The 23,462-nt window shown below is 53.5% G+C and overlaps 1 protein-coding gene and 1 long non-coding RNA gene across 9 annotated transcripts in view; one reads left to right on the plus strand and one right to left on the minus strand.

Moving 5' to 3' along the window:
* The window catches only part of Cacna2d2 (calcium voltage-gated channel auxiliary subunit alpha2delta 2), a 131,690-nt gene extending 112,161 nt beyond the window's left edge, over nucleotides 1–19,529 (plus strand). Inside the window, exons 7-39 of one of the 8 annotated variants that reach the window (XM_087561397.1) lie at nucleotides 1,926–2,057; nucleotides 2,215–2,272; nucleotides 2,944–2,994; nucleotides 3,124–3,223; nucleotides 3,361–3,519; nucleotides 3,721–3,828; nucleotides 3,913–3,991; nucleotides 4,517–4,566; nucleotides 4,736–4,825; nucleotides 5,025–5,096; nucleotides 5,314–5,388; nucleotides 6,879–6,953; nucleotides 7,042–7,113; nucleotides 7,189–7,260; nucleotides 7,368–7,429; nucleotides 8,005–8,081; nucleotides 9,298–9,318; nucleotides 12,103–12,163; nucleotides 14,097–14,194; nucleotides 14,374–14,464; nucleotides 14,585–14,647; nucleotides 14,778–14,881; nucleotides 15,082–15,180; nucleotides 15,269–15,357; nucleotides 15,549–15,599; nucleotides 15,817–15,888; nucleotides 15,992–16,144; nucleotides 16,475–16,527; nucleotides 16,617–16,672; nucleotides 16,827–16,953; nucleotides 17,075–17,183; nucleotides 17,281–17,370; nucleotides 17,455–19,529. In XM_087561397.1, coding sequence (XP_087417523.1) covers nucleotides 1,926–2,057; nucleotides 2,215–2,272; nucleotides 2,944–2,994; nucleotides 3,124–3,223; nucleotides 3,361–3,519; nucleotides 3,721–3,828; nucleotides 3,913–3,991; nucleotides 4,517–4,566; nucleotides 4,736–4,825; nucleotides 5,025–5,096; nucleotides 5,314–5,388; nucleotides 6,879–6,953; nucleotides 7,042–7,113; nucleotides 7,189–7,260; nucleotides 7,368–7,429; nucleotides 8,005–8,081; nucleotides 9,298–9,318; nucleotides 12,103–12,163; nucleotides 14,097–14,194; nucleotides 14,374–14,464; nucleotides 14,585–14,647; nucleotides 14,778–14,881; nucleotides 15,082–15,180; nucleotides 15,269–15,357; nucleotides 15,549–15,599; nucleotides 15,817–15,888; nucleotides 15,992–16,144; nucleotides 16,475–16,527; nucleotides 16,617–16,672; nucleotides 16,827–16,953; nucleotides 17,075–17,183; nucleotides 17,281–17,370; nucleotides 17,455–17,598 — 2,813 coding nt within the window. In that variant the 3' untranslated portion in view covers nucleotides 17,599–19,529. 8 annotated transcript variants of the gene reach the window in all.
* On the minus strand, nucleotides 263–23,357 carry LOC120094259 (uncharacterized). Its single transcript, XR_015628058.1, has 2 exons — nucleotides 23,206–23,357; nucleotides 263–628 (listed from the first exon to the last, which is right to left on the minus strand). It is a non-coding gene; the product is annotated as an uncharacterized LOC120094259 (long non-coding RNA).
* Nucleotides 23,358–23,462: the final 105 nt, after the last annotated feature.

Consider the following 23,462-nt stretch of genomic DNA (forward strand, 5'->3'; position numbering starts at 1 on the left):
GGGATGCTGGGGAAATGGGGAGAGAGGTAGCAGAGCTACTGTATAGGTTCCAGGGGAAAAGGGAATCCTAGGATCCCTTCCTGCCACCCTCAACGTCAGCCAAGTCTTCTGGGTGATCTCAGGAAAATGCTCCCCCCCCCACCGGCAGGCTGCCCACAGACCACCTGCTTGAGCCAGTCGAGAGGCACTATCACAGGCCAGCACGCTAATTAAAACAGGAGCCACACCACCCTCCCCAGTCACCCCTCACTACCCACACAAATTACATTTTATATGTTTTTTATTTACTGTGTCACTTTTAATTAAATCTGTAATCGCCTGCCTGAGGGGGCATGGTCCCCATTTCCCAACTCAGTGTGATCTGAGAGAGCTCGCACATGGGGTGTGGTGTGGGTGCGGGTGTGGGTGCCTGTGGGGCCATTTGCTTCAGTGTGCCATGTACGTGTGTCCTCGTGGTCAGAGATATCTGTAGGGACAATCCACATGCAGCAAGAGTCTCACCCCTCTTCAAGGGACTTCAAGTTTCTCAGACAGGAAGACTGAGGCCCAAGGATAGGCAGGCATGCCGCGCAGGCTCGAGGACAAATGGTGTCGTGCGAAACGTTTGGGGGTCCACGCTTCATTTTTCCTTAAAAAGAAAAATAGAAAGTGTTCAACTCACTAGGCTTCTAAATCAGAAACAGGACCATAACACGCCGTTCAATAGGCAGAGCCAATGGTAGAAATAGGTTTCATGTTTGTATTGCAGTCAGTTAAGGAGAACCACAGAGACAGGGAGAGGTGAAAGCCAAGCACAAGGAGCCAGATACAGAGAGGCACAGCGGAGCCCACATACAAAGGGAAGGCAGGGGGGTGGGTGAGGGTTGTCAGACCCCTGGGCACTGGCAGGCACAGCTCATCTGTTCTCAGGGAATCAAAGGCCCGAGAGAACCTTCCCTGCCTGTCACTTGAGATCTCTGATAGGGATCACAGAGGGTATAGTGGCCTGATACAGTGCATAGATTAAAAACGTGCCCACACGCACGTCAGGTAGACTTAAGGGCACCCTGAGTTATAGGACAAGAATGCCATCCAGGTTGGTCAACAGTAAGAGATCAGTCTTTGAGTCTGAGTGTGTAGAGTGGTAGGCCTGGCAGAAGGGAGGGGTCACCCACGTGTAACTACAGGGGTTAGGGAGGTCTGGTGATAGCATATGAGAGCTCCTGTGTGCCCCTTGCCCATGGTAGCAACTGTGTTGCTAAGGTAGGTGGGTTTGGGGGTAAGGGGCTGGGGCTCCTATATCTGACTGGAAGCATGGAGACTAGAGACAGCAAGCAATACTCGCCAAGGGTGCAGGCTGTATGTACGTGCCCGCATGTGTGTGCAAGTACATGTGCCTGTGTCGGAATAGGATCCTGGCCCCACCCCTGCCCCTCTGCAGCCCCCCACTCTGCCCCTGCCTGCTCCTGGCCCCAGTTGATTAATCATGGAGCTGAGTGGCTTCCAGCTTATCAGGTACCTTAATAGCTGAATAATTCCAGCCCCATCAGCGGGCCCTTAATTGCTTTCTTGTGGCTGCGGCCTGGAGTGCATGCTGAGTGGGTGAGCTCCCTGGGGACCAGATGCAGGCTCCAGGCAGCATGCTAGATGGGGGCCCAGCTCACAGTTCCCTGCCACCCAGGCGGCCCTTCTCCACAGACCACAAACCACATCAGCCCTGCTTGCTCACTGAGGCCTGGTTGAGGGGTAGGCTGAGACATTCCTTTGATGATTTAGAGGAGGGAAGAGCAAGCAAATCTTCCTGGGAGGGCTGGTATGATCTGGGAAGTCAAAGAACGCCTGGGCAGGCAGAAAGCAGGGGAGGCTTGGGCATCAAGGTCACGTTGGTGGGTTTAGCAGGGGGTGAGCCTGAACTCCCCACCCCAGCCTTCTGCCCTGCCCCCCAGCTACCGTCATCCTCAATGAGCTTAACTGGACGGAGGCCCTGGAGAATGTCTTCATTGAGAACCGTAGGCAAGACCCTACACTGTTGTGGCAAGTCTTCGGCAGTGCCACGGGAGTCACCCGCTATTACCCAGGTAGGCACCACTGTCTCCCTGGCCCATCCAGCACCTAGATTGCTCCAAGCCTACCCACCCTGAGGTACATGGGGCACAATGAACCAAGTGAATTCCCATAATCCCCTCTGCTCCAGTCAGACCCTTCAGCAGACTCCTTCACCCTCTCTTTCCACAGCCACACCGTGGCGAGCCCCCAAGAAGATTGACCTGTACGATGTCAGAAGACGACCCTGGTGAGTGAGCAAGGAGGGGTCGAGGAGAGGTACCCCCTCAGCTCCCCATCTCGAGTGCCTGCTCCCCTCCCTCCCAATATCCAGACCTCCGAGCAGGGCGCAGCCAGCTCTATCCAATTTTCATTTCACACATCGCTGCCACTGGAAAATGGATCCCATCACCCAGGCAAGCCGCCCAGCTGCCTCTGCCCCCATGCATATCGTCCACTACCCAGTCCCCCCACACCCACTCAGAACTGAGAGATCAGACCAGTGAGGGTGCTTCCAAGGGTAGCCAGAGCCTCCGTCAAGTCTGCCGGCCCCACCTACTCATTTGACCCCTAGACACCCTGACCCTCTGCTCTGCCCTTCTCACACGTCTCCATGATCTTCCCTCCCTCCCCAATTCATGTCCAGACAGACTCTCTGGGGTGTCTCTAGGACAGAGGACACAAGCCACTGAAGCCTTTTGCCCCTGTGCATCACCTGCCCCCTCCCCCGTTTACTTGATGAGGAAACCAGATCACTTACGTCACGAAAAAAATAACTGTCTTTTTTATTGAGCATGGTCTCCCCGGTGCCCAGACCCATTTTAACCCAAGTAGTGCGCGGTCGGTAGAAACACATGAATCAGAAGGAAGACCCCGCAGGTCCCAGGGGTGCCGTCCTTAACTGAGTCTTCTCACTGGCAGGTATATACAGGGGGCCTCATCACCCAAGGACATGGTCATCATTGTGGATGTGTGAGTGAGCCCTGTAGGCTGGTGGGGTGGGGATAGGACTGCATTCTGCTACCTGGGAACCTTACGAGGGAAGGGAGAGGAAAACCCCAGAGCCCATACACACATGTCCCCTCCCCGCCTGGTTTCCAGGAGTGGCAGTGTGAGCGGCCTGACGCTGAAGCTGATGAAGACGTCTGTCTGTGAGATGCTAGACACACTCTCCGATGATGACTATGTGAATGTGGCCTCAGTGAGTGGCAAGGTGGCAGGCAGGCTGGGTACCACTCACCCCCATCCAACCCGCTCCCATGACAACCATCAGCCTTGTACAACAGCTGTCCGCTGTGACCAGCCTGAGGCCACTCACCACCCCCACTATCCCCACAGTTCAACGAGAAGGCGCAGCCTGTGTCTTGCTTCACACACCTGGTGCAGGCCAATGTGCGGAACAAGAAGGTGTTCAAGGAAGCTGTGCAGGGCATGGTGGCCAAGGGCACCACAGGCTACAAGGCTGGCTTTGAGTATGCCTTTGACCAGCTACAGAATGTGAGCCCCACGGGTGGGCAAGTGGGGAGCCAGGGGTGGGCGAGGGACCAGGATTGGTGACAGGGGAAGATGAAGATGGATAGCCTTGTTAATAGTCAGCAGGCAGCTTAGACAGACAGTACCATCTGCTGTGAGGGAGGAGGCCCCATGCTGGGCCTGTGAGAGATCAAGGACTCTCTGACTCTGCTCACCCTTCGCTAGTCCAACATCACCCGTGCTAACTGCAATAAGATGATCATGATGTTCACGGACGGGGGAGAGGATCGCGTGCAGGACGTCTTTGAAAAGTATAATTGGCCCAATCGGACGGTGAGGCTCAGCCCTGAGCTGGGTTCAGGATGGGAGAGGGCTGTCCGCAGGTGGCCACGGCAGTTAACCTCACTGCCCCCACAGGTACGCGTCTTCACGTTCTCCGTAGGACAGCATAACTATGATGTCACACCCCTGCAGTGGATGGCTTGTACTAACAAAGGTACCTCACTGGGGCATCTGCATGCTCTGTCCTACTGCCAGCTGTCCGTCCATATGTCCAGCTGTTTGTTCACTCACTGTCTGTCTGTCCTTCCATACATACCCTTTGTCCATTGCTTTGTCTATTTGGTGGGCTGTCTTGCTCGTCCGTCTGACAAAGCGTCTCTCTGCCCATCTGGCTGTATGTCCACTGTCCATCTGTCTCCCGGCCTTTCTGCTCCTACATCTGTTCGCTGATAAATCCATCTCTCTGTGCATTTGGGTAAACTCAGGTTACCGACATCCTCCATTGAGGCTCCTTCCCCCACCCCATCTCTGTTAACAACTCCTACCTCTGCTGCCTCTTTCGACCCCTGCAATCCATCCTGTCCTGTAGCATTGGTCACAGTGCCAGAGCAGTGACAGCAAGCATCAAGGAGTTGGAAGAGTAACGACACAGAGAGCTGCAGGTGTACCCCCGGGGACATTACCCCCTGTGCTGTGGGCCTTGCTGTGCCAGTCAAACTTATATCTCCTCCCTTTGCAGGTTACTATTTTGAGATCCCTTCCATCGGAGCCATCCGCATCAACACACAGGTGAGGTTGTGGAGGAGGCCGCCCCTCCCAGGGCTTGACTTCCCTCTGGTTGTGGCTGCGTGCTTTCCAGCCATGGGCCAAAAGCGACCCCTGGTGGTTGCTGTTGCACATGGCAGCAGTTGAGACAACAGTAAGTTGGAAAGGACATTTAGTACCTCTCCTCTCCCAGGAATACCTGGATGTGCTGGGTAGGCCCATGGTCCTGGCAGGCAAGGACGCCAAGCAAGTGCAATGGACAAACGTGTATGAAGATGCGCTGGTAAGGCATCTGGGCAAAGAAAGGGGACTGGCGGCCTTCCCCCAAGGGATGAACCCACACTAAGACCCTTGAGGGGCCCCTTACTGGTGTTGACCAAGTAAAAGAAAGTGACAGGTGGCCCATGCCTGAGCCCCTTCTCTGAGCACTCAGAGTGGAGACAGAGCTGGCCACAGGAGACCCCATCCTCCTCTCCCTTCAGGGGCTGGGGTTGGTGGTAACAGGGACTCTCCCTGTTTTCAACCTGACACAGGATGGCCCTGGGGAAAAGAAGGTAAGTTGCCCAGTGGGTTATCTGGGGAGGGGTTGGCATGCCTTTAGCAGGTCTGGGGATGGGGGAGGGATAGGGCATGCTACAGACTTGGCAAAGCAGCTCTCTGTGTCGGCAGCTTAGACCTTAGGATGAAGGCTAGGCCAGGGGGCTCCAGGGCCAGGGGCTCCACTACAGATTTGACTCATTACAGCATACTGTCCCATTCCTTTGTGCCCAGAACCAGCTAATCCTGGGTGTCATGGGCATAGATGTGGCCCTGAATGACATCAAAAGGCTGACTCCCAACTACACAGTAAGTATCCACCTGACCCACTTGCCCTGGTTTGCTGTCCATAATGACACAAGCCAGGGAGATGTGGGGACTGAAAGACCTTCACAGGGACCTTTGACTCAGAGAACCAAGAAAGACTTCCCAAGGAGGGGGGGGGACAAATCTGGGGACAGCAAGTTTTATGTGAAGGACTAGTCTGTGACTACTTCAAGCCTTGCTGACCTTAACATTCATTTTCCATGCTAACACTGTACTGTGAAAGCAGCTGTGGACACATCATGGATTTATGTCCCACACAGATTTGCTTTGTTTTCATTGGTTAGTTTTGGTTTTGGGGGGTGTTTTTTTGTTTGTTTGTTTGTTTGTTTGTTTTTGAGACAGGGTCTTTCTATATAGTTCTGGCTATCCCAGAACTCACTACATAGACCAGGCTGGCCTCAAACTCACAGTAGTCTACCTACTTCTGCTTCCCAGACACTGGAATGAAAGGTGTGCACCACCATGCCTGGTGGCCTATAAAAAGTGGTTTGTTTGTTTGTTTGTTTTCCTTTTTTTCGGAGCTGAGGACTGAACCCAGGGCCTTGCGCTTGCTAGGCAAGCACTCTACCACTGAGCTAAATCCCCAACCCCTCAGTTCCCTCTTTCGATTTTCTTTTTAAATACTTAAACCCCAGTGGGCAATGGTGCTACAATCCTTTAATCCCAGGACTCAGGAGACAGGCACAAGGATCTCTGAGTTTGAGGCAAACTTGGTCTACAGAGGGAGTTCCATAAAACCCATTTAACAGCAATGGGTGGCAGGCAGATTCAGCCCTGCCCAGAAGTGTGCTGGAAGTGGGGTGAGGGTGGGGCAGAAGCACAGGGAACTCTTCCAAATAAAAGCCTGAAAATGGAAGACTGAAACTGGAGCCAGGAAAGGGACGGGATGGCAATTTGGCTATTCCGATCCTATGATTAGAGAACTTGGGTCTCAGATATGAAAGCAAGGACATTGCAAAATGTGTGTTACAACTTCAAGCCTAAACCATGGGAAACCTTTGTTTGGCCTGAGAGGTCCCACATACAGTTAGAAACTATCCGAGGCAAAGGCTTGTCCCCGGATGCCATTCCCACCTGCTTGCCTAAGAGTCTCCCTCCTGTAAACCACCACTAAAATGGAGACAGGACAGCACAATTTGAGAAAGTAGGTATGAGGGAGCCACGCAGTGGCACAAAAGCAGTAGCATTGTGAGCCTCAAGCGGGTGCAGAGGTAGGGATGGCTGCTTCCTCCACGGGGAGATGAGGAATGCCCGCCTACCTACAGGGCTAGTCAACCTCGGTGCGGACTGGTGTATGAGGAACATCCGGCCTGTAAGTCCTGGCCTCAGAGGCAGACTTAGGGGCCCTATGGCAGGAGGAGGCCTGTGGCCAAAGGCAAGCAGTGTGGGAAACAGAAGAGAGGACACTTCAGAACTTCAGAGTCTAAGAAATCCCTGCACAGCCCTCTGAGCCCCCAAATTGTACCCCACAGCTTGGCGCCAATGGCTACGTGTTCGCCATCGACCTGAATGGCTATGTGTTGCTACATCCCAATCTCAAGCCCCAGGTGAGCCAAGTGAGGTAACCCTGCCCCCCGAGGGCCTGGGAACCCCTCTGAGACGAGGACTCCTGATGTTCTATCTGGCTTCCGGTAGACTACCAACTTCCGGGAGCCTGTGACCTTGGACTTCCTGGATGCAGAGCTGGAAGATGAGAACAAGGAGGAGGTGAGCGGAAGGCGGGGAGGAGTGAGAGAATGGCTGGCACCGGAGCAGGGGGGTTCACACCTTTGGCCCTTGCAGATCCGTCGTAGTATGATTGACGGAGACAAAGGCCACAAGCAGATCAGAACCTTGGTCAAATCCCTGGATGAGGTATGAAGGCACGGGGCAGGGAGCAAGGGCATCGGAATGGGCACCCAATCCCTACCCACCCACCCCTGCCTGCTCACCCAAGAACCTGATGGAGCCTCCTCTCCCAGAGGTACATAGATGAAGTGATTCGGAACTACACCTGGGTGCCTATAAGGAGTACCAACTACAGGTGAGTGGGCAGACAGCGAAGGGCGAAAGTGACCCCGAAGTCTGAACCTAGCTGCTTCTCTCCTTTTGCGCCCCCCCCCCCTTACTATTTATTTACCCTGAGATGTTTGGTTCTCCAGGGCCTCCTCTGGCCCCTGTGCGACAAGCAGCAGGTCCTGGGAGAACAGGACTGAGGACAGGACAATGCACCTAACTCCCCCCCACCTGGAGGGTCTCCTGGGTATCAGCATTGCGGCCTCAGTGCCAGGCTGTATTCACTGTGTCCTATACAACTGCTCCTCGGTCCATTCTGGAATGCCAAGAGCATTGTCACACCTTAGGACCAGCCCACACTGTTTCCTGGCTCTCATGGGATTCATGTTCTGCCCCTCAAAAGCTTCCTGTGAGCCAGGAGATGGTGGGGCAGGTGGGTGCTGAGGTGGACAGTACGGTGGGGAGTCACTTTGGGACTAAGTTATACAGGGGAGTTGCGGCTGCCACACCCTGGGCCTCTTTGGCTCCAAAGCCCTAAGAAGGGTGAGTGTGGTGAACCTCTTCTCATCAGTGACCTGTGCTCTCCCTTCCCCTCCTCCCCAGCCTGGGGCTGGTGCTCCCACCCTACAGCACCTACTACCTCCAAGCCAACCTCAGCGACCAGATCCTGCAGGTCAAGTGTAAGTGGCCTGGCCCCTGCCTGCGTCCTGCACCCCTGCCTCTGCCCCTGCACCCTTGGCCGGCCCCAGGCAGCATAGCCAGCCGAGCTTGTGGGCAAGGCAGCCCCTCCTGCCCAGTCTGCCCAGCCTCAGATGTGCCCACAGGCTGGGGAAACCAGCCTTCGAAAGTCTGTGGAAATCTGCATGCTTGCCTTTTCTCAGATTTGGTTCTAGACCATTCTCTCATGGTTTCTGTTGAGGATTGTTTTGGTTTTTCCTATCCTGTGTCTTCCCTCCTTAGCCTGCCTGCCCTGAACACTCCTGGGGGTTATATTCCTGGAAGACACCCCCTCCTCTCCCTTCTCTTCTAGTCCCCTTGCCTTAGACCTCCCTCTGTGGTACCACCTCTGTCCCAAGGTCTCTTGTCCTCTGTTCCTCCTCTCCCTCTTCCCCCTCCCTCTCCTCCTCCCCCTCTACTTCCTCTTCCTTCAGGTCACATTCTCCCTCCGTCTCTTCCTCTCACTTTTCTCTTCCTCTTCCTCCTTTCTCCTTCTTTTCACCCTAACCCCCTCTCCTTTCTGCTAATCTGCTAAGTCCCTCGGTCCCTTCTCCCTAACCTAGAAACCCCTGCCTGCCTTCCCTCTAGTCTTCCTTTTGTCTGTCTCCTTCCCTCCCTCTTTGCTCCCTGGTTCCTGTTTTATACCCTTCTCCTTCCTCCCCTTGGCGTGTCTCTCTCTCTCTCTCTCTCTCTCTCTCTCTCTCTCTCTCTCTCTCTCTCTCTCTCTCTCCCCTCCCTCCCTCCCTATCTCCCTCCCTCCCTTTTCTGCCTCCTTCCCTCTCTCTCCTCCAGCTCTCCCACTCCTCTGCCTGTGGCTCCCCATGCATGCCTGCTCACCACGGGCCTCTGTGGAAAGGCCTGGATCTCAGACCTGGCCCTGCCTGCCCAATGCCAGAGGTCACTGGGAGGGAGGCTGGGGCTCCGGCCCCACCGGGCGCCCCCCACCTGCCTGGCCGACTGGGGCTCATCTCCTTTGAGTTTCTTGCTCTCTCTTTCTCTCTCATGTCGTTTTTTTGCAAGAAGTTTCCTTTCGGTATGATGATGAGACACAATATTTTCATTCAAACAGCCATTGAATAAAATATTGTTTGTGCCCCTCCCCTACCCCTCCCCCTTTTCGTTTGTTTTTGTGTTTGTGTTTTTGTTTTCCTCGCTTTCTCTCTTGGTGGACTGTCCCAGTGCCAATCAGCAAACTGAAGGGCAAGTATATTCAGAACCAGTGCTCCCTCCTCTCCCCACCCCACCCACCCTCACACCCCTGCTTGCCCCCCCTTCCTGCCCAGGACCAGCCACACCCCTGCCCTCTGGGGCTCCCTCCCAGCATCCTCAGTTCGTGCCTTTCCTCTGATCCTGACACCCCTCTTAGAGCCAGTAGACCACTTCTGGGGCTGTCTGCAGAGAGTTCTCCAGTGTGTCCTGGGGGCCCAGACCCCTTCCTCCCATCCCCTAGTCCTTGTGGGACCCCATGGGAAGCCCCCTGCCTCCCCAACTTCTCTGGTCCTCCAAGACAACTCAACAGTGAGAACAGAGCTGCATGCTTTATCACCACCCACCCAGCAGGGAAGGAAGTTCTCTCAGGTCTCTTGGTTCTGGAGTGGCCCCAGAGCTCACAGCCCTACTAGAAGAGAGGTGGCAAGGCTCAGAAGCCTTAGTGGGGGTCTCAGAGGACAGGCAGCCTGGCCACAGGACAAGGTTGTCCCGCCATCAGGGTAAAGTGTGTACTGCTGCTCCTGAGACCTTGCTAAGGACCCTTGGGCTATCTCTGCCCTTAGGGAGGGCCCATTGGTATGGGAAGGCTACTTCGCTTGGGAAAATAAAGGCAGAGTCAGGAACTATATTCTTCTCCAGGCATGGGGTGGGATCTTTTGGATCCCAAGAGCCAACCAAGCAATCTAGAGGAAAACAGCCTAGTGACAAAGAAAAGGGCCCCCTGAATCAGTTCCCAGCACAGTGGGAGTTAGAGGGGGTGGCACATGATGAGGTCAGCCTTCAGCATGCAGACGGCTGCCTTTCCAGGGAACATTTGACCCTGTGAGGTATGGAGAACCACATGAGGCTGTCCCCAAACCTGGAAGCAGAGGATTGCTCAAGAAACCCAGGGCCCTGTCTAGCCTAGTCCAACAAAGGGAGTAAGCTCTCCCTGCTGGCCGGGGTTAGGGTCGGGTGCATACCCCAATCCCACTGGCTTGAGTTGTCTTTTTTACCGTCTCCCACCTCCCACCCTCTGACTCTAGAGCTTCAAAGCCCTGGTATCATAACAAACATAGTATAGTTTCCCTCCTCCTCCCTCCTCCCTCTCTTTTCTTTCTCCCCCCCCCTCTTCCCACCCTACTCCTTCCCCTTTGGCTTGTGTTCAAACCCTGCCTCACAGTCCTATCAGAAAGGAACAGTCCAACCAGTGACTGCCCAGCCTTTCAAAGCAGCCCTAGTTTCCCATGTTCAGAACTTTGCAGTGCATCATGGGAGTATTTGGGAACAGTGAAAAATCCCTCTTTTGGGAATGATGAAAGCTCTGTGGTAAATGAGAGTTTGGGATGTTGGTGAGGATGGAGTAGAGAAAGTGAGTGTGGCACAGGCCTAAACTCCCAGCATTCAAGAGGTTCAGGCAAGAATTGGAGGCTAGTCAAGGTAACCAAGGCTATCTTTTTAGAAACAAAGGGAGGTGGGCTGCTGGGATTACAGAAGCCAAGGGCCCTCACGGATGCACATAAAGCTGGGGACACAGCTCGGTCACAACAGTACTTGTCACTGCCTGGCATTTACAAGGTCCCAGGTTCGGTCCCCAGCCTCACATAAACCAAGTGTGATGGCGAATGCCCATAGCCCAGCACTCTTAAGGTATATACAAGAGAATCCGAAGTTCAAAGTCATCCTCAGCCATATAAGGGAGTCCCAGGCCAACATGGACTGCAGGCTTTGTCTCAAAAGAATTAGAACATGCACACAGCAGGGTAATCTGGTCCAGACGGGCAGAAAGAGGGGCCGTAGTGGAGCCCTGGGGCCACATTTTCAGGTCTGTGAGCACAAGCCCATATAAAGACAAACACGTACACACACTTATGTATCCATTCCGCACACGTGCACAGCTCATAAGCCCGAGGCACAGGCCCAGCTGTTAGACCATCCACCCAGACACTCCCAGCATCCTCCTGTCTACTCCCTGGAAGGGAGGAAACTAGACCTTCCTTAGGTGCCCTGCTCCTCCCAGCCAGGAAAGCAAGGGCTCAGAGGAGATAGCAGACCTATCTCCTCACACTACAGAACAGTCCCTGTCCCCCTGTGGGTTCCCGACACCCAGCATCCTGTTCCACCCCCAGACCTCCACGATGCACTGCAGTACCACCACCACCAGCAGCTGCTCAACCCTGTCTCTGGTTGGACTGTCTGTGCCCGTAAGAAACCCTTTCGGTTTGGCCATGTTGATGCCTGACACAGAACAAAAGCAAGACCTACCAAAATGCTAACAGCTGCGGCAAAGAGAGATAAAACTCCGCAGCCAAAAGCCAATTCCCTTCCTCGAAGTCTCTTTGGAGGCAAAGGAAGCTCAGCATGCGGTTTTTCCATTATGGATGTGATAAGAACAAGACCGGCGCCTCCCCCAGACCATGCATATATATAGCAGTGTGTGTATATATATATGTGTGTGTGTGTGTCCGTGTATATGTGCTATACAGCAGTATGGAAGCATATACAGCCACGCCAAGGGACTCACTGCCGACAGAGGACCAGGCCCGGGCAACATATTGGCTATAACTGCCCTTCTCCTGCGATGCTGTAGTCTCCACAGGCCCTACACCCTCCTCGCCCCTCCCTTCTCTCTGGCTCAAACCTGAACGCGGACGTGGCGGGTTCCCTCTTTGCCAGTGTCTCCCCCTCCCTCAAGCTGCCTTGTCCCCACCTGTCCCACCAGCCCCATCAGCTCTGAGCCCCCTGGCCTCCTGCCTCCCCAGCCCCCGCCGGATAACCCCCCCATTTCTGTTGCAGATTTTGAGTTCCTGCTCCCCAGCAGCTTTGAGTCTGAAGGACATGTTTTCATTGCTCCCAGGTAGCTTGTGTGTGGCCTTGCTGAGGCGTCCTCCCCTGCCCTGACCGTCCTGGCCCTACCTCCTGCACTGCTGCCTGGAGCTCTGTGTGTCTATGTCCTGTGCAGTGTTGCTCCCAACCCTGATACATAGCCCTGTATGTACGGCTGTGTACATACCCAGGCCATGTAGCCACACCAGGCAGCAGTAGCCAGTAGCCCACAGACTCTCCCCCACCAGGCCTGGGGCAGATGGGCTTTGGATTCTCTGCTACCTTCTGTGCCCTCCCAGGCAGCCAGGAAGGAGGAGCCTTTTCCACCTTGGGCTGGCTGTCCCCCGGCACACCCTCGCTGGGCAGCTGCTGCTCTGGTCTGTGGTGTCCTGCCCATACCTGACCTGCTCCCTGTTGTTGTCCTGTGTCAGTCAGTGTTTGTGTGGGTCGGAGGGCCGAGCCAGCCAGAGCCAGAGCCCCTGTGGCCATTGCCAGTGCTGCTCATCTTAGGTGTGGTGGCTCACTGAGCATGGGGGAGAAACGGGAAGGAGGGCAAGGAGTCGAGGAGCTTCTCTGGCAAGGGAGGGATCAGGACCCGGAGCCATCCCAGAAGTGCACATTTGGTGTGAACACATGCACCCTAGTGCGTGCACACGGTCTGCTTTGAACTCCACACATCTGAGGAGGCCATGGCCCCTGGTGCTGACGCCCTCTCTTGTGACCTGGGTTTGGAATGAGAGCACACTCCGGCACCACACGGGGCTCTGGGCACTCCTAACCTCTGTGCGTAGGCACATTGCGTGCATGCACCCACAAAGCTCTGACTCTTTGTAGATGTTTGTACCTGTGAGTCATTGTGTACATGTGCAAGAGGCCAAGTGTAAATGTGGGGTGGTCCTCCGTATGCATTAGTGATCAGAAATTAGTGATCAGAAATGGTCTGGGAGACATAATCCTGAAGGAGCCGAGGGAAGATATGTCATTTTTATAACTGCTTCAGGAGCACTGAATAAGTGTGTATGAGTGAACGAAGTGCCCAACAGATGTGAATGTATATTTCACGTGTGTGGTATATCTTATGCACAGTTGTGTGGCTGTCACTGGGCATGTCCACCCAGACAGTACAGTTTACCAAGATACTTGGGGCCAGTGGATCAGTGTGGCTACGGATCCAGTCCCAGGTGCCCACACTAAACTATGGGTCTTCCCACAGCCTGAGAGAGTTGCTCGTTTTTTAAACTGTCCACAGAGTTGCTGTCATCTAGGCTACTGGGGAGATCCCTGGTGGCAGGGTAGTGACTAAGGAATTGAGGGAGAGAGATGGCTCCATCCATCAAAGAGAGTCATTGTTCTCCAAGAACCCACTCGAGGTTCTGCCATACCCGTGCTTTCTGGACCCAGTGTCTGAGCCTGGTGAGGTCTGCCCACCCTGAAGAACCCACTCACTTCTGCTGATACCCCAACTGTGTCATGATGAAAAAAGTGAACCCCAGGAGACCAGAATGCATTGCTCAAAGGCACAAGGCTAGGAAGAGGCAAGATGAGGTCCTAGACACTGACAACAGCAAGTGCTGATACTCAACCCTACCTCATGCCCATGGGAACATTGTAGGGCATACAGGTGGATGAGCCAGCCACTGGCATTTGCATTTCCCGGGGCCACCTGGGTGTGCCATCTGGGTCCAACTATTCACGAAAGATAGCAGGTTTGTCAGGGCCAAGACCAGGAAAGAGAAAAGTCATCCGGTAGAAGAAGCAATCCTTCCTTCTACCCACTCTGCCTACCCCAACTAAGCCCCAGCAGCCTTCAGGCTCATGGTGACCACAGCCTATGAGAACATTCATGCCCCTCCCCACAACTGGGACTTCTCACCCAACGTCCAGGCAACCGGATCGGGAAGCCTGGATCCCTCTGCCCCATGCAGATCCCCAAGCCCACTCTTCTTGCCCCTCCCCACCCCCAGAGAGTATTGCAAGGATTTGAATGCCTCAGACAACAACACCGAGTTCCTGAAAAACTTCATTGAGCTCATGGAGAAAGTGACTCCGGACTCCAAGCAGTGTGAGTATATGTCAGGGCATCGGGACTGGCGTCAGGGCATAGAGATGTGAGGGGTCTGGGGACAAGCAGGCAGGACCTGGGCCAGAGCATAGAGAAGGCTTTCACCAGAGCCCTGGAGACTAGAGGAAGGGACGCCACGGAGCTGCAGTAAGACACCTTTCCATCCTGTCTTATTCCAGGCAATAACTTCCTTCTGCATAACTTGATTTTGGACACGGGCATTACGCAGCAGTTAGTGGAACGCGTCTGGCGGGACCAAGATCTCAACACGTACGCACGCAGCCACCCAAGCTATGGCTATTGTGTAGAAGGAGGCTGGGGTTGGCCCAGAGGCCCTGGCCTTGCACAGTAGAAGACAGGCCCGTGACCCCATCTCCCTGTCGCCCCCAGGTACAGCCTGCTAGCTGTATTTGCTGCCACTGACGGTGGCATCACACGTGTCTTCCCGAACAAGTAAGTGGCCAGCCCCGTGCAGCAATAACTCTCCCTGTCTGGGACTTTGCTATTACTTCACTACCCAGAAGCCTCAGCACTGCCAAGACCATTGCACACCACTGAGCTCTGACTGTCTTGGGTGCTCTAGGGCAGCTGAAGACTGGACAGAAAACCCTGAACCCTTCAATGCCAGCTTCTACCGCCGCAGCCTGGATAACCGTGGTTATATCTTCAAGCCCCCGCACCAGGACTGTGAGTGTCTGTCCGTAAGCCCAGCAGCAGGTGGGAGGCCTTAACTGAGACCAGGGACATGTGAAGAGAAAGGCTATGCCAAACACCGTATGGGGTGCTATAGACTTAAGCTGGGTCCAGTCCAGTTTTGGTAGAACCCTGTTTTGGAGTGGTCAGTACGGTCAGCCTTCACTCCTGACTGCTCTGCCCATCCATCCCAGCCCTGTTAAGGCCACTGGAGCTGGAGAATGACACAGTAGGCGTCCTCGTCAGCACAGCTGTAGAGCTCAGTCTGGGTCGCCGCACACTGAGGCCAGCAGGTAAATGCTAAGACTGAGGCGGGACTGGGGCAATAGTGAGGACACTGACCAGGCAGGTGGCACAGACAGCCATTGCTCTCTCCCACAGTGGTGGGTGTCAAACTGGACCTAGAGGCTTGGGCTGAAAAGTTCAAGGTGCTTGCCAGCAACCGTACCCATCAGGACCAACCTCAGAAGGTATTTGGGCAGGGAAAGGGGAGTAAGGCCTCTCTGGAGTCTCCAAGGAAGAAGCCTGCCCCTCAGACTGGCTCCAGTGCCTGTGGGAAGGCAGGGGGTGCTGCCAATGACCTGGGGGAACTGGCGTTATGAAGGGGTAACAGACATGAGGAAAACCGGTGGGCGCCTTACAGTCCCCATTCTCTGCCCAGCAGTGCGGCCCCAGCAGCCACTGTGAGATGGACTGCGAGGTAAACAACGAGGTGCGTGTGCTCTGATTCTGACCTGGACCCCAGTGTCCCTCATCCCCAGACTCCTTGGTCTCAACTGTGACTCCTAGCCTGCCCCTTAGTCTTTCGATCTTGACACCCCTTACCCTGACTTCAGTCTTGCCTTGCTCTGAACCATTGGACTGCCAGGGCCTGAAATAGTCTGGGGTAGGCCCCCTCACCATTTTGATCTCCCTTCCCTACCTCTTAGGACCTACTCTGTGTCCTCATTGATGACGGGGGATTCCTGGTGCTGTCAAACCAGAACCACCAGTGGGACCAGGTAAGAAGGGTCAGGAAGAAAATGGAAGGACAGTATGGGTCACAGCCTTCTAGAGCATGCCACGGTCAGCACCATGACTATGGCTTTCTCCCTGCATCCCCAGGTTGGCAGATTCTTCAGTGAGGTGGATGCCAACCTGATGCTGGCACTGTACAATAACTCCTTCTACACCAGAAAGGAGTCCTATGACTATCAGGCAGCTTGTGCCCCTCAGCCTCCTGGCAACCTGGGTGCTGCACCCAGGGGTGTCTTTGTGGTAAGCTACCAGATTAGAGTTTTGGGGGAAAGGGGGAAAATGGCTCAGTGGTTAAGAGCACAAGGTCCTGAGTTCAATTCCCAGCAACCACATGGTGGCTCACAACCATCTGTAATGAGATCTGATGCCCTCTTCTGGTGTGTCTGAAGACAGCTACAGTGTATTCACATACTTGAAATAAATTTAGATTAGAGTTTGAGACACTACACACACGCACGCACGCACGCACGCACGCACGCACGCACACACACACACACCCCTCTAATATTTTCGAGGAGGGCCAGGGTTGACCTAGAACCAGAGGCAACCGCACTCCTCTCTCCACTGCAGCCCACCATTGCAGATTTCCTTAACTTGGCCTGGTGGACCTCTGCTGCCGCCTGGTGAGTCCTGGAGGAGAGGTTGGTTAAGGAGGCCTGTAAGGCACTGGCCACGTGCTGACCGCCTGTACTGGTTGCCCCGTGCTCTACAGGTCCTTATTCCAGCAACTACTTTATGGTCTCATCTATCACAGCTGGTTCCAGGCAGGTAAGTAGGGCTTGGGAGGCTCAGCCCCAAATCTGAGTCCAGGGTGGAAACAGACGCTCGCACCACTGGGAGGGTGGGGCTTAAGGCTGCACCAAGAAGAGGCGGACGACGTGTCATTGTCTGTGGGCGGGGCTGAGGCGTCTGGGCCCCGCAGACCCGGCAGAAGCCGAGGGCAGCCCCGAGACGCGCGAGAGCAGCTGCGTCATGAAACAAACCCAGTACTACTTCGGCTCGGTGAACGCGTCCTATAACGCCATCATCGACTGCGGAAACTGCAGCAGGTACTTGCAGGGCGAGGAGCAAGGCACGTTAGAGGGGCGTGGTCTGCAGCGGGTGTGGGCGGGGCGATGACTCCCGGATGGGGCGAACCTCCAAGGCTCCGCCCCCCCATCCCTCCTCCAGGCTGTTCCACGCGCAGAGACTGACCAACACCAACCTTCTGTTCGTGGTGGCGGAGAAGCCGCTGTGCAGCCAGTGCGAGGTCGGCCGGCTGCTACAAAAGGAGACACACTGTATCCTGCCCCAGCCCTCCCTGCCGCCCGCTCCCCTCCTGCCCCGCGCATCCTCCCCCCAACATCTCTGCTGCCCTCTCCTTGACTCCCCACCCATGCCCAGCGGACGGCCCGGAGCAGTGTGAGCTGGTGCAGAGACCGCGATACCGAAGAGGCCCGCACATCTGTTTTGACTACAATGCGACGGTGAGTCGGGGGAGCGGCGCTGCTGACAGCTGCGAGCCTTTACCCGCTGGGTACCAACCGCTTCCTCGTCTTCCTTCCCTGCAGGAAGATACCTCAGACTGTGGCCGCGGAGCCTCCTTCCCTCCGTCGCTGGGCGTCTTGGTTTCCCTGCAGCTGTTGCTCCTCCTAGGCCTGCCACCTCGGCCGCAGCCTCAAATCCATTCCTTCGCTGCCTCTCGCCGCCTCTGAACTACCCACACACACACATCATAGCCCCCACCCCCACCCCGCCTTGGCCTCCTAGCCTTTTCGCTCACCCTCCCATGCCACATTCCCCAATCTAGATCCTTGGCCAGTCTCTCCTGAAGGAACTGGGCCCCTTCCCCGGAGCCTGTGCCTTGGGGCAGGGGAGCCCCAAAGTAAGGTGCCATGGTGTTTGGCACTCAAGATTTATCTCACCCTTGAACTGTCCAAGTGCCCACAGTCCCTGGACTCACCCCTGTGGGTTGGGACAGGAGGCCACTAGTACCGATGCCAAACCAGGCCTCCACCAACCCACCTGCCTGGAGATTTTCTCTATGTAGGCAACCCTGCCACTGCTGGGCGCCTCTAACTGGCCCTTTGGCCCCACCCAGGCCCAAACTTACCTTCTCTGGGGAAAAAACTAGGAGAGATGGTAGTGGTGAGAGAGATTCTGGGGGCACCCCTTCCCCATAGGCCTCGGGCCGTTCCAGGCTACACCACAAACCCACACCTCGGCCTTGCAGGTATCAGGACAGCCTCACGATGACATCAGCTTAGGCACACCCCACAGACACCTGGACCTCAGAGAGCAGAAACTGGACTCTCACTAGACATGCCCGAGAGGGAACACACAAACAGACACACACCATGGGGGACCCACAAAGCCTTACACAGGGCGAGAGGTCAGTGAAGGGGCTGACCTGTGTGTTCCTTCTCCGCTCACCTCTGCCTCCACTCTGAGATGCAGCCTGGCAGGCCCTCCCATCTCTAGAACTGAATGTCAGACCGTGCCAAATGCTAGGGGAAGGCCTCTGTTTCGCCCCTAGCCACCAGTGTCCCCAAATGCCCCTCACCCTGCCAGGTGCTCATTGTAACCATTGCTCACTAGTGTCAGGCCCCTAGTAGGACCACACGTCACTGCCTGAACCCCTTTGGCAGAAGAACCCCGCCAGACATTGTACTTTGCCTTAGCAGGGGTGACTTGGTCTCTCCTGGCTGGGCCATCCCATCCCCAATCTGGTTCTTACATACTCAGGCCTAATTCCCTCTTCACACACACACACACACACACACACACACACACACACACACACACACACACAGTCCCTGCCCCTAGGAGGCCATATTGCCCCTCCCTTGCTGAACACACACTTGCACCAAGCACATGTGTAGTCAACCATACTGCACACACAGAGGCTGGGCCTGGGACACATCTCTTCACACCATTCATTCTGTCATTTCTCCCAAAGGCATCGTAACCTGGGGGCCAGGCGGGGACTGAGGGCAGGGTGGGGGGGTGTGTGGCCATGAGGCTCAGATGGACTGGGAGGAGGGTGGGAGGGTGGTACATTAATTAATGGCTCCGTTAATTAATGTCATGTTGCGTGTTGCTTTCTCAGTGTGTGTATGGTCCATGCCCAATGCTGGTGGCAGGGTGGGTGTCCATGATGTGTGCCCAGCCTGGATGTCAGCTGTGTCCTGTGGGGGCGTGTGTGTAACTGTAGTGTAGTCAGGTGCTCAACGGAGAATACAAACGAAAAAAGAAACAAACGTATACAGAAAAATAAATATATATTTTAAGTTTAAAAAAACAAACGGAACCAGACAAAACAATTCCCATCAGGTAGTTGTCCACCCCCCCAGCTGGGTTCAATCCTCTCATCACACACCTGACCTAGCTGTCCCCTCACCATGGGCTGGGGGACTTGGGGGCCATTTCCTTTGCCCCGTTTTTTGTTTTGTTTTTTTTTTGTTGTTGTTTTGTTTTGTTTTGGTTGTTATTCTATTTTGTACAGACAAGTTGGGAAAACAACAGCGACAAAAAAAAAGTCGAGAAACTTTGTAAAATATTGTGTGTGTGATTCCTTGTAAAATATTTTCAAATGGTTTATTACAGAAGATCAGTTATTAAATAATGTTCATATTTTCACTTCAAACCAGTTTCCATCCACTGTGTGGGCCTTGGTTGAGGACTGGGTGGTTATGACCACAGGTGGCCTTACCTCAGAGCACTACCCTGCTCTGCTGGGAGGAAAAGCCGCGCACTCCTGTTCCTCAGAGGCTCCTACCCTTGACACACTTTGTTTCATATCAAGTCACAAGACTCTAAGAAAGAAACTAGGGGAGGGACAAAAACCCCACCACCCAGAGCCTCAAGGCAAGGTCAGGACTCCAAAAGAAAGAGACCGATGAGAGATGTCCAGTCAGGCTGAGATCCATCCCTGAGAGCGGACCAGGACCAGACAACCAGATCCTTCCCCTGGAGCAACCGAACAGATGCTGTGCTCGGACACCCGAGGGGTGCCAGGATCAGGCCACCGGCCAGTAAGTGTGGACTACACCATGATTCAGGGAGGTCAGAGGCCAGGACACAGTTCCTGCAAATCTTTTGACAGACATATGTGAGAGAGAGAGAGAGAGAGAGAGAGAGAGTGTGTGTGTGTGTGTGTGTGTGTGTGTGTGTGTGTGTGTGTGTGTGTAGGTCTCCCTGCATACATCAAGCTGTGCTGAAGAGAGACTATGTCTTCCTACACCAGCCAGGCTGACCTGGTTGCCCGGAGGTGGCACAGCACACAGGGGTCAGAGAACTGACGGCCTGCAGGCATTCTCTCCTCCCACTGTCCTCTTCCAGTTGTCAGACTTGACAACAAATGCCTGTACCCACTGGGCATCTCACCGGCCTGACCCCTGCATTCTCTTCATGGGGAGAAAACTGACCTAGACAATCCTGAATTAGACGCTCACTCTTTTGGGGCAAGAGAGTCATTCACTCTGTGTTCCTGAAGTTACCTAGCTACATCCTCACCATGATCTTAAGTATATTCCCATAGCACAGATGAGCAACCAGGGAGGAGAAACACCTTCTACCTCACTAGGTGAGAAGGGTTAAGAACATCAATGAAAGCTGGGTGTAATGGTGCCTGCATGAGGGATCTGGAGGCAGGAGGATCAGGAGTTCACAGCCGTCCTGGACTGTACAGTAGGCAGCCTGGGCTACATGAGCTTCTTCAAAATTGAAAGATAAAAGAAAAGTAAGTTCAGCCAAAGTCTGAAATGTCAGGCCATAGAGGATATCTCCGTCAGCCAAGGGCTTGCTCTGCAAACACGAAGACCTCAGTTCATTTTCTTGGCACACATGTAAAAAGCCAGGCGCAGTGGTGCGTAACCTCTGCACTAGGGGTTGGAGGCATGAAGAGCGGGGACAGGCAGAACCCCAGAGTTCATCAAACCAATAGCCTAACTAGGCCGATGAACTCCAGGCTCAGCAAGGAGGCTCCCTTCTCAAAATATAAGGTGGAGGCAGGTGATGTCCCTTTCATTCCAGCACGGAGGAAGACAAAGCAGGTAGGTCTGTGGGTTTGGGAACCGTCCAGTCTACATAGTGAGTTCCAGGCCACCCATGGCTGTGCAGTGGGATCCTGCAAGTTAGAGAGTGATGGAGGACAACATCCAATGTTCATCTCAGCTACCATACACACACACATACACACACACACACACACACACACACACACACACACACACACACGAGACGGTGTCTTGGAACAACACACATGGTTTGATGTCTCATGTAGCCCAGCCTGGCTCGGAACTCACTGTATCACTACCAACGGCCTCAATTCTCCTGCCTCAGCCATTCAAGTGCTGGGATTATAAGCATACACCACCACCACCTGGAATCTAGTACATTTTTTAATGACTTATTTCTTTTTTTATTTTATGTGCATTGGTGTTTTGCCTGCATGTATTTCTGTGTGAGGGTGTCAGATTCACTGGAACTGAAGTTGTGAGCCACAATGTGAATGCTGGGCATTGAACCCGTGTCCTCTGAAAGAGCAGACAGGGCTCTTAACCGCTGAGCCATCTCTCCAGCCCCAGACTCTGATACATTTTTAACAATAGGATTTTTGGTCCATGGTTACTATCACCCCTGTGGCCCACTATCAGGAGTGACAGTCTATCGTTAGAATCTGTGCTGTCACTGTAATCTCAATAAATTTATTCTTGCCTCTTTAGGGACAACTGAGTTGGGTTTTTGTTTTGTTTTGTTTTGTTTTGTGTGTGCACGAGTGTGTGTGTGTGTGTGTGTGTGTGTGTGTGTGTGTGTGTGTAATGTTGCATGGGTTGTCCCTATCCTGAAAATTGCTTATTCAAAAATCAAATCTGACTGAGTATTTGACTCTATTTTGTTTCCAGTTTTGCTTTTGGTTTGTTTTCTAAGATAGGGGTTTTGTTGTGTAGTCTTTACTGTCCTAGAACGAACTCTGCAGACCAGGCTGGCCTCCAACTCACAGAGATCAACCTTAGAGGCTTGAACCACCACTGCCCAGTGACTCTATATTTTGATTTGCTAAGTCAAACTTGCAAACCTGCAAGTATATGATATACAGTAGGAACCCTAACCCCAGACAAAAATAAAAGGTGAAAGGTAGTTTTGAACACATAGGCAGGTGTACTGAGCAATAGCTTAAAGGGATTTTATAATAAAGTCCCTTGTCGTATAATTAATCACATTTTTAAAATATGCACATTTAAAAATCTAGATACAACAACAAAAATCTCAGGGTTGGAGAGATGGCTCTATGGTTAATAGTGCTTGCTGCTCTTACAGAGAACCTGTACCCCCAGCACCCACATCTGGTGGCTCAGAAGTCCAGCTCCCAACATTCAACATCCTGTGTTTCCTCTGTGGCCTGCACACTTAATGCCATATACATACAGAGACACACATACACGTAAACAAAATAGCTTTTAAATAAATCTCAAACACCCTGCTGATAACCACTGTAAGCGTAAAATTGAGCCTAGGCCAACCTGGCACTTACAGAGAGACTTATAAATAATCTTTTTTCTTTAATGTTCATTGGTGTTTTGCCTGCATGTGTGTAAGGGTGTCAGAAACCCTAGACCTGGAGTTACAACTATGAGCTGCCCTGTGGTTGCTGGGAATCGAACCCGGATCCTCTAGAAGAGCCGTCAGTGCTCTTAACCGCTAAACCATCTCTCCAGCTCAAGGGAGATTTCTCTGGCAAGTGGAATCAAGTGGGAGAAGAGTCACTGAAGCAGCACAGCCTTGCCCCTTATTCCCCCTGAGATGGAAAACCTAAGTTCATGTAGCAAGTACAGTTGGCTGGAATCAGGGCAATGTGAACACCCAACACAACATGGCAAGTCGTTTACATAGATAGCTGCCTTCTTTGATCCTTAAAACTATAGTAAGAGCCTGCCATCGCCATCATTTTTAAAGATTCATTTATTTATTATATATAAGTGCACACCAGAAGAGGGCATCAGATCTCATTACAGATGGTTATGAACCACCATGTGGTTGCGGGATTTGAACTCAGGACCTCTGGAAGAGCAGTCAGTGCTCTTAACCACTGAGCCATCTCTCCAGTCCCCATCATTTTTAAGGTTCGTGAAATTGCACTTCAAAAATGTTCGGGAACTTGATCAATATCACATTAACTACAAATGATGGAACAAGGGTTCTGGCCTGCCTTGGGCTCCATTTGCCAGACGACAGGATTTCTGGCTAGTTCACGCGCATTGATACAACACATCAGAACCGTTCACATTCTTTTGTACCCGCTTACAAAAACATTGCTGTACCTGTACAAGTCACAAATAGAGCCAATCTCCTCCTCCAAAGAGTGCAGCAAGTGTGCGGCCCAAGGCGGCGCTGCCTCTTGAACCCGGCCACTCAATGCCTTGCTTTCCGAGATCAGGAATACTGGTCTCCACTTCCCTAACTTCTAAGAACTAGAGGAATAAGCACTGAAAACTACAACTCCCAAGTGCCCTAGCCTCTACATTCTACGAGACCTGTCCGGTGCACGGCTTCTGGGACTTGTGGTTCTATGCCAAAA

Source organism: Rattus norvegicus, chromosome 8 (genome assembly GCF_021556685.1).
Source record: "Rattus norvegicus strain SHRSP/BbbUtx chromosome 8, alternate assembly SHRSP_T2T, whole genome shotgun sequence".
NCBI classification, from domain to species: Eukaryota; Metazoa; Chordata; class Mammalia; order Rodentia; family Muridae; genus Rattus; species Rattus norvegicus.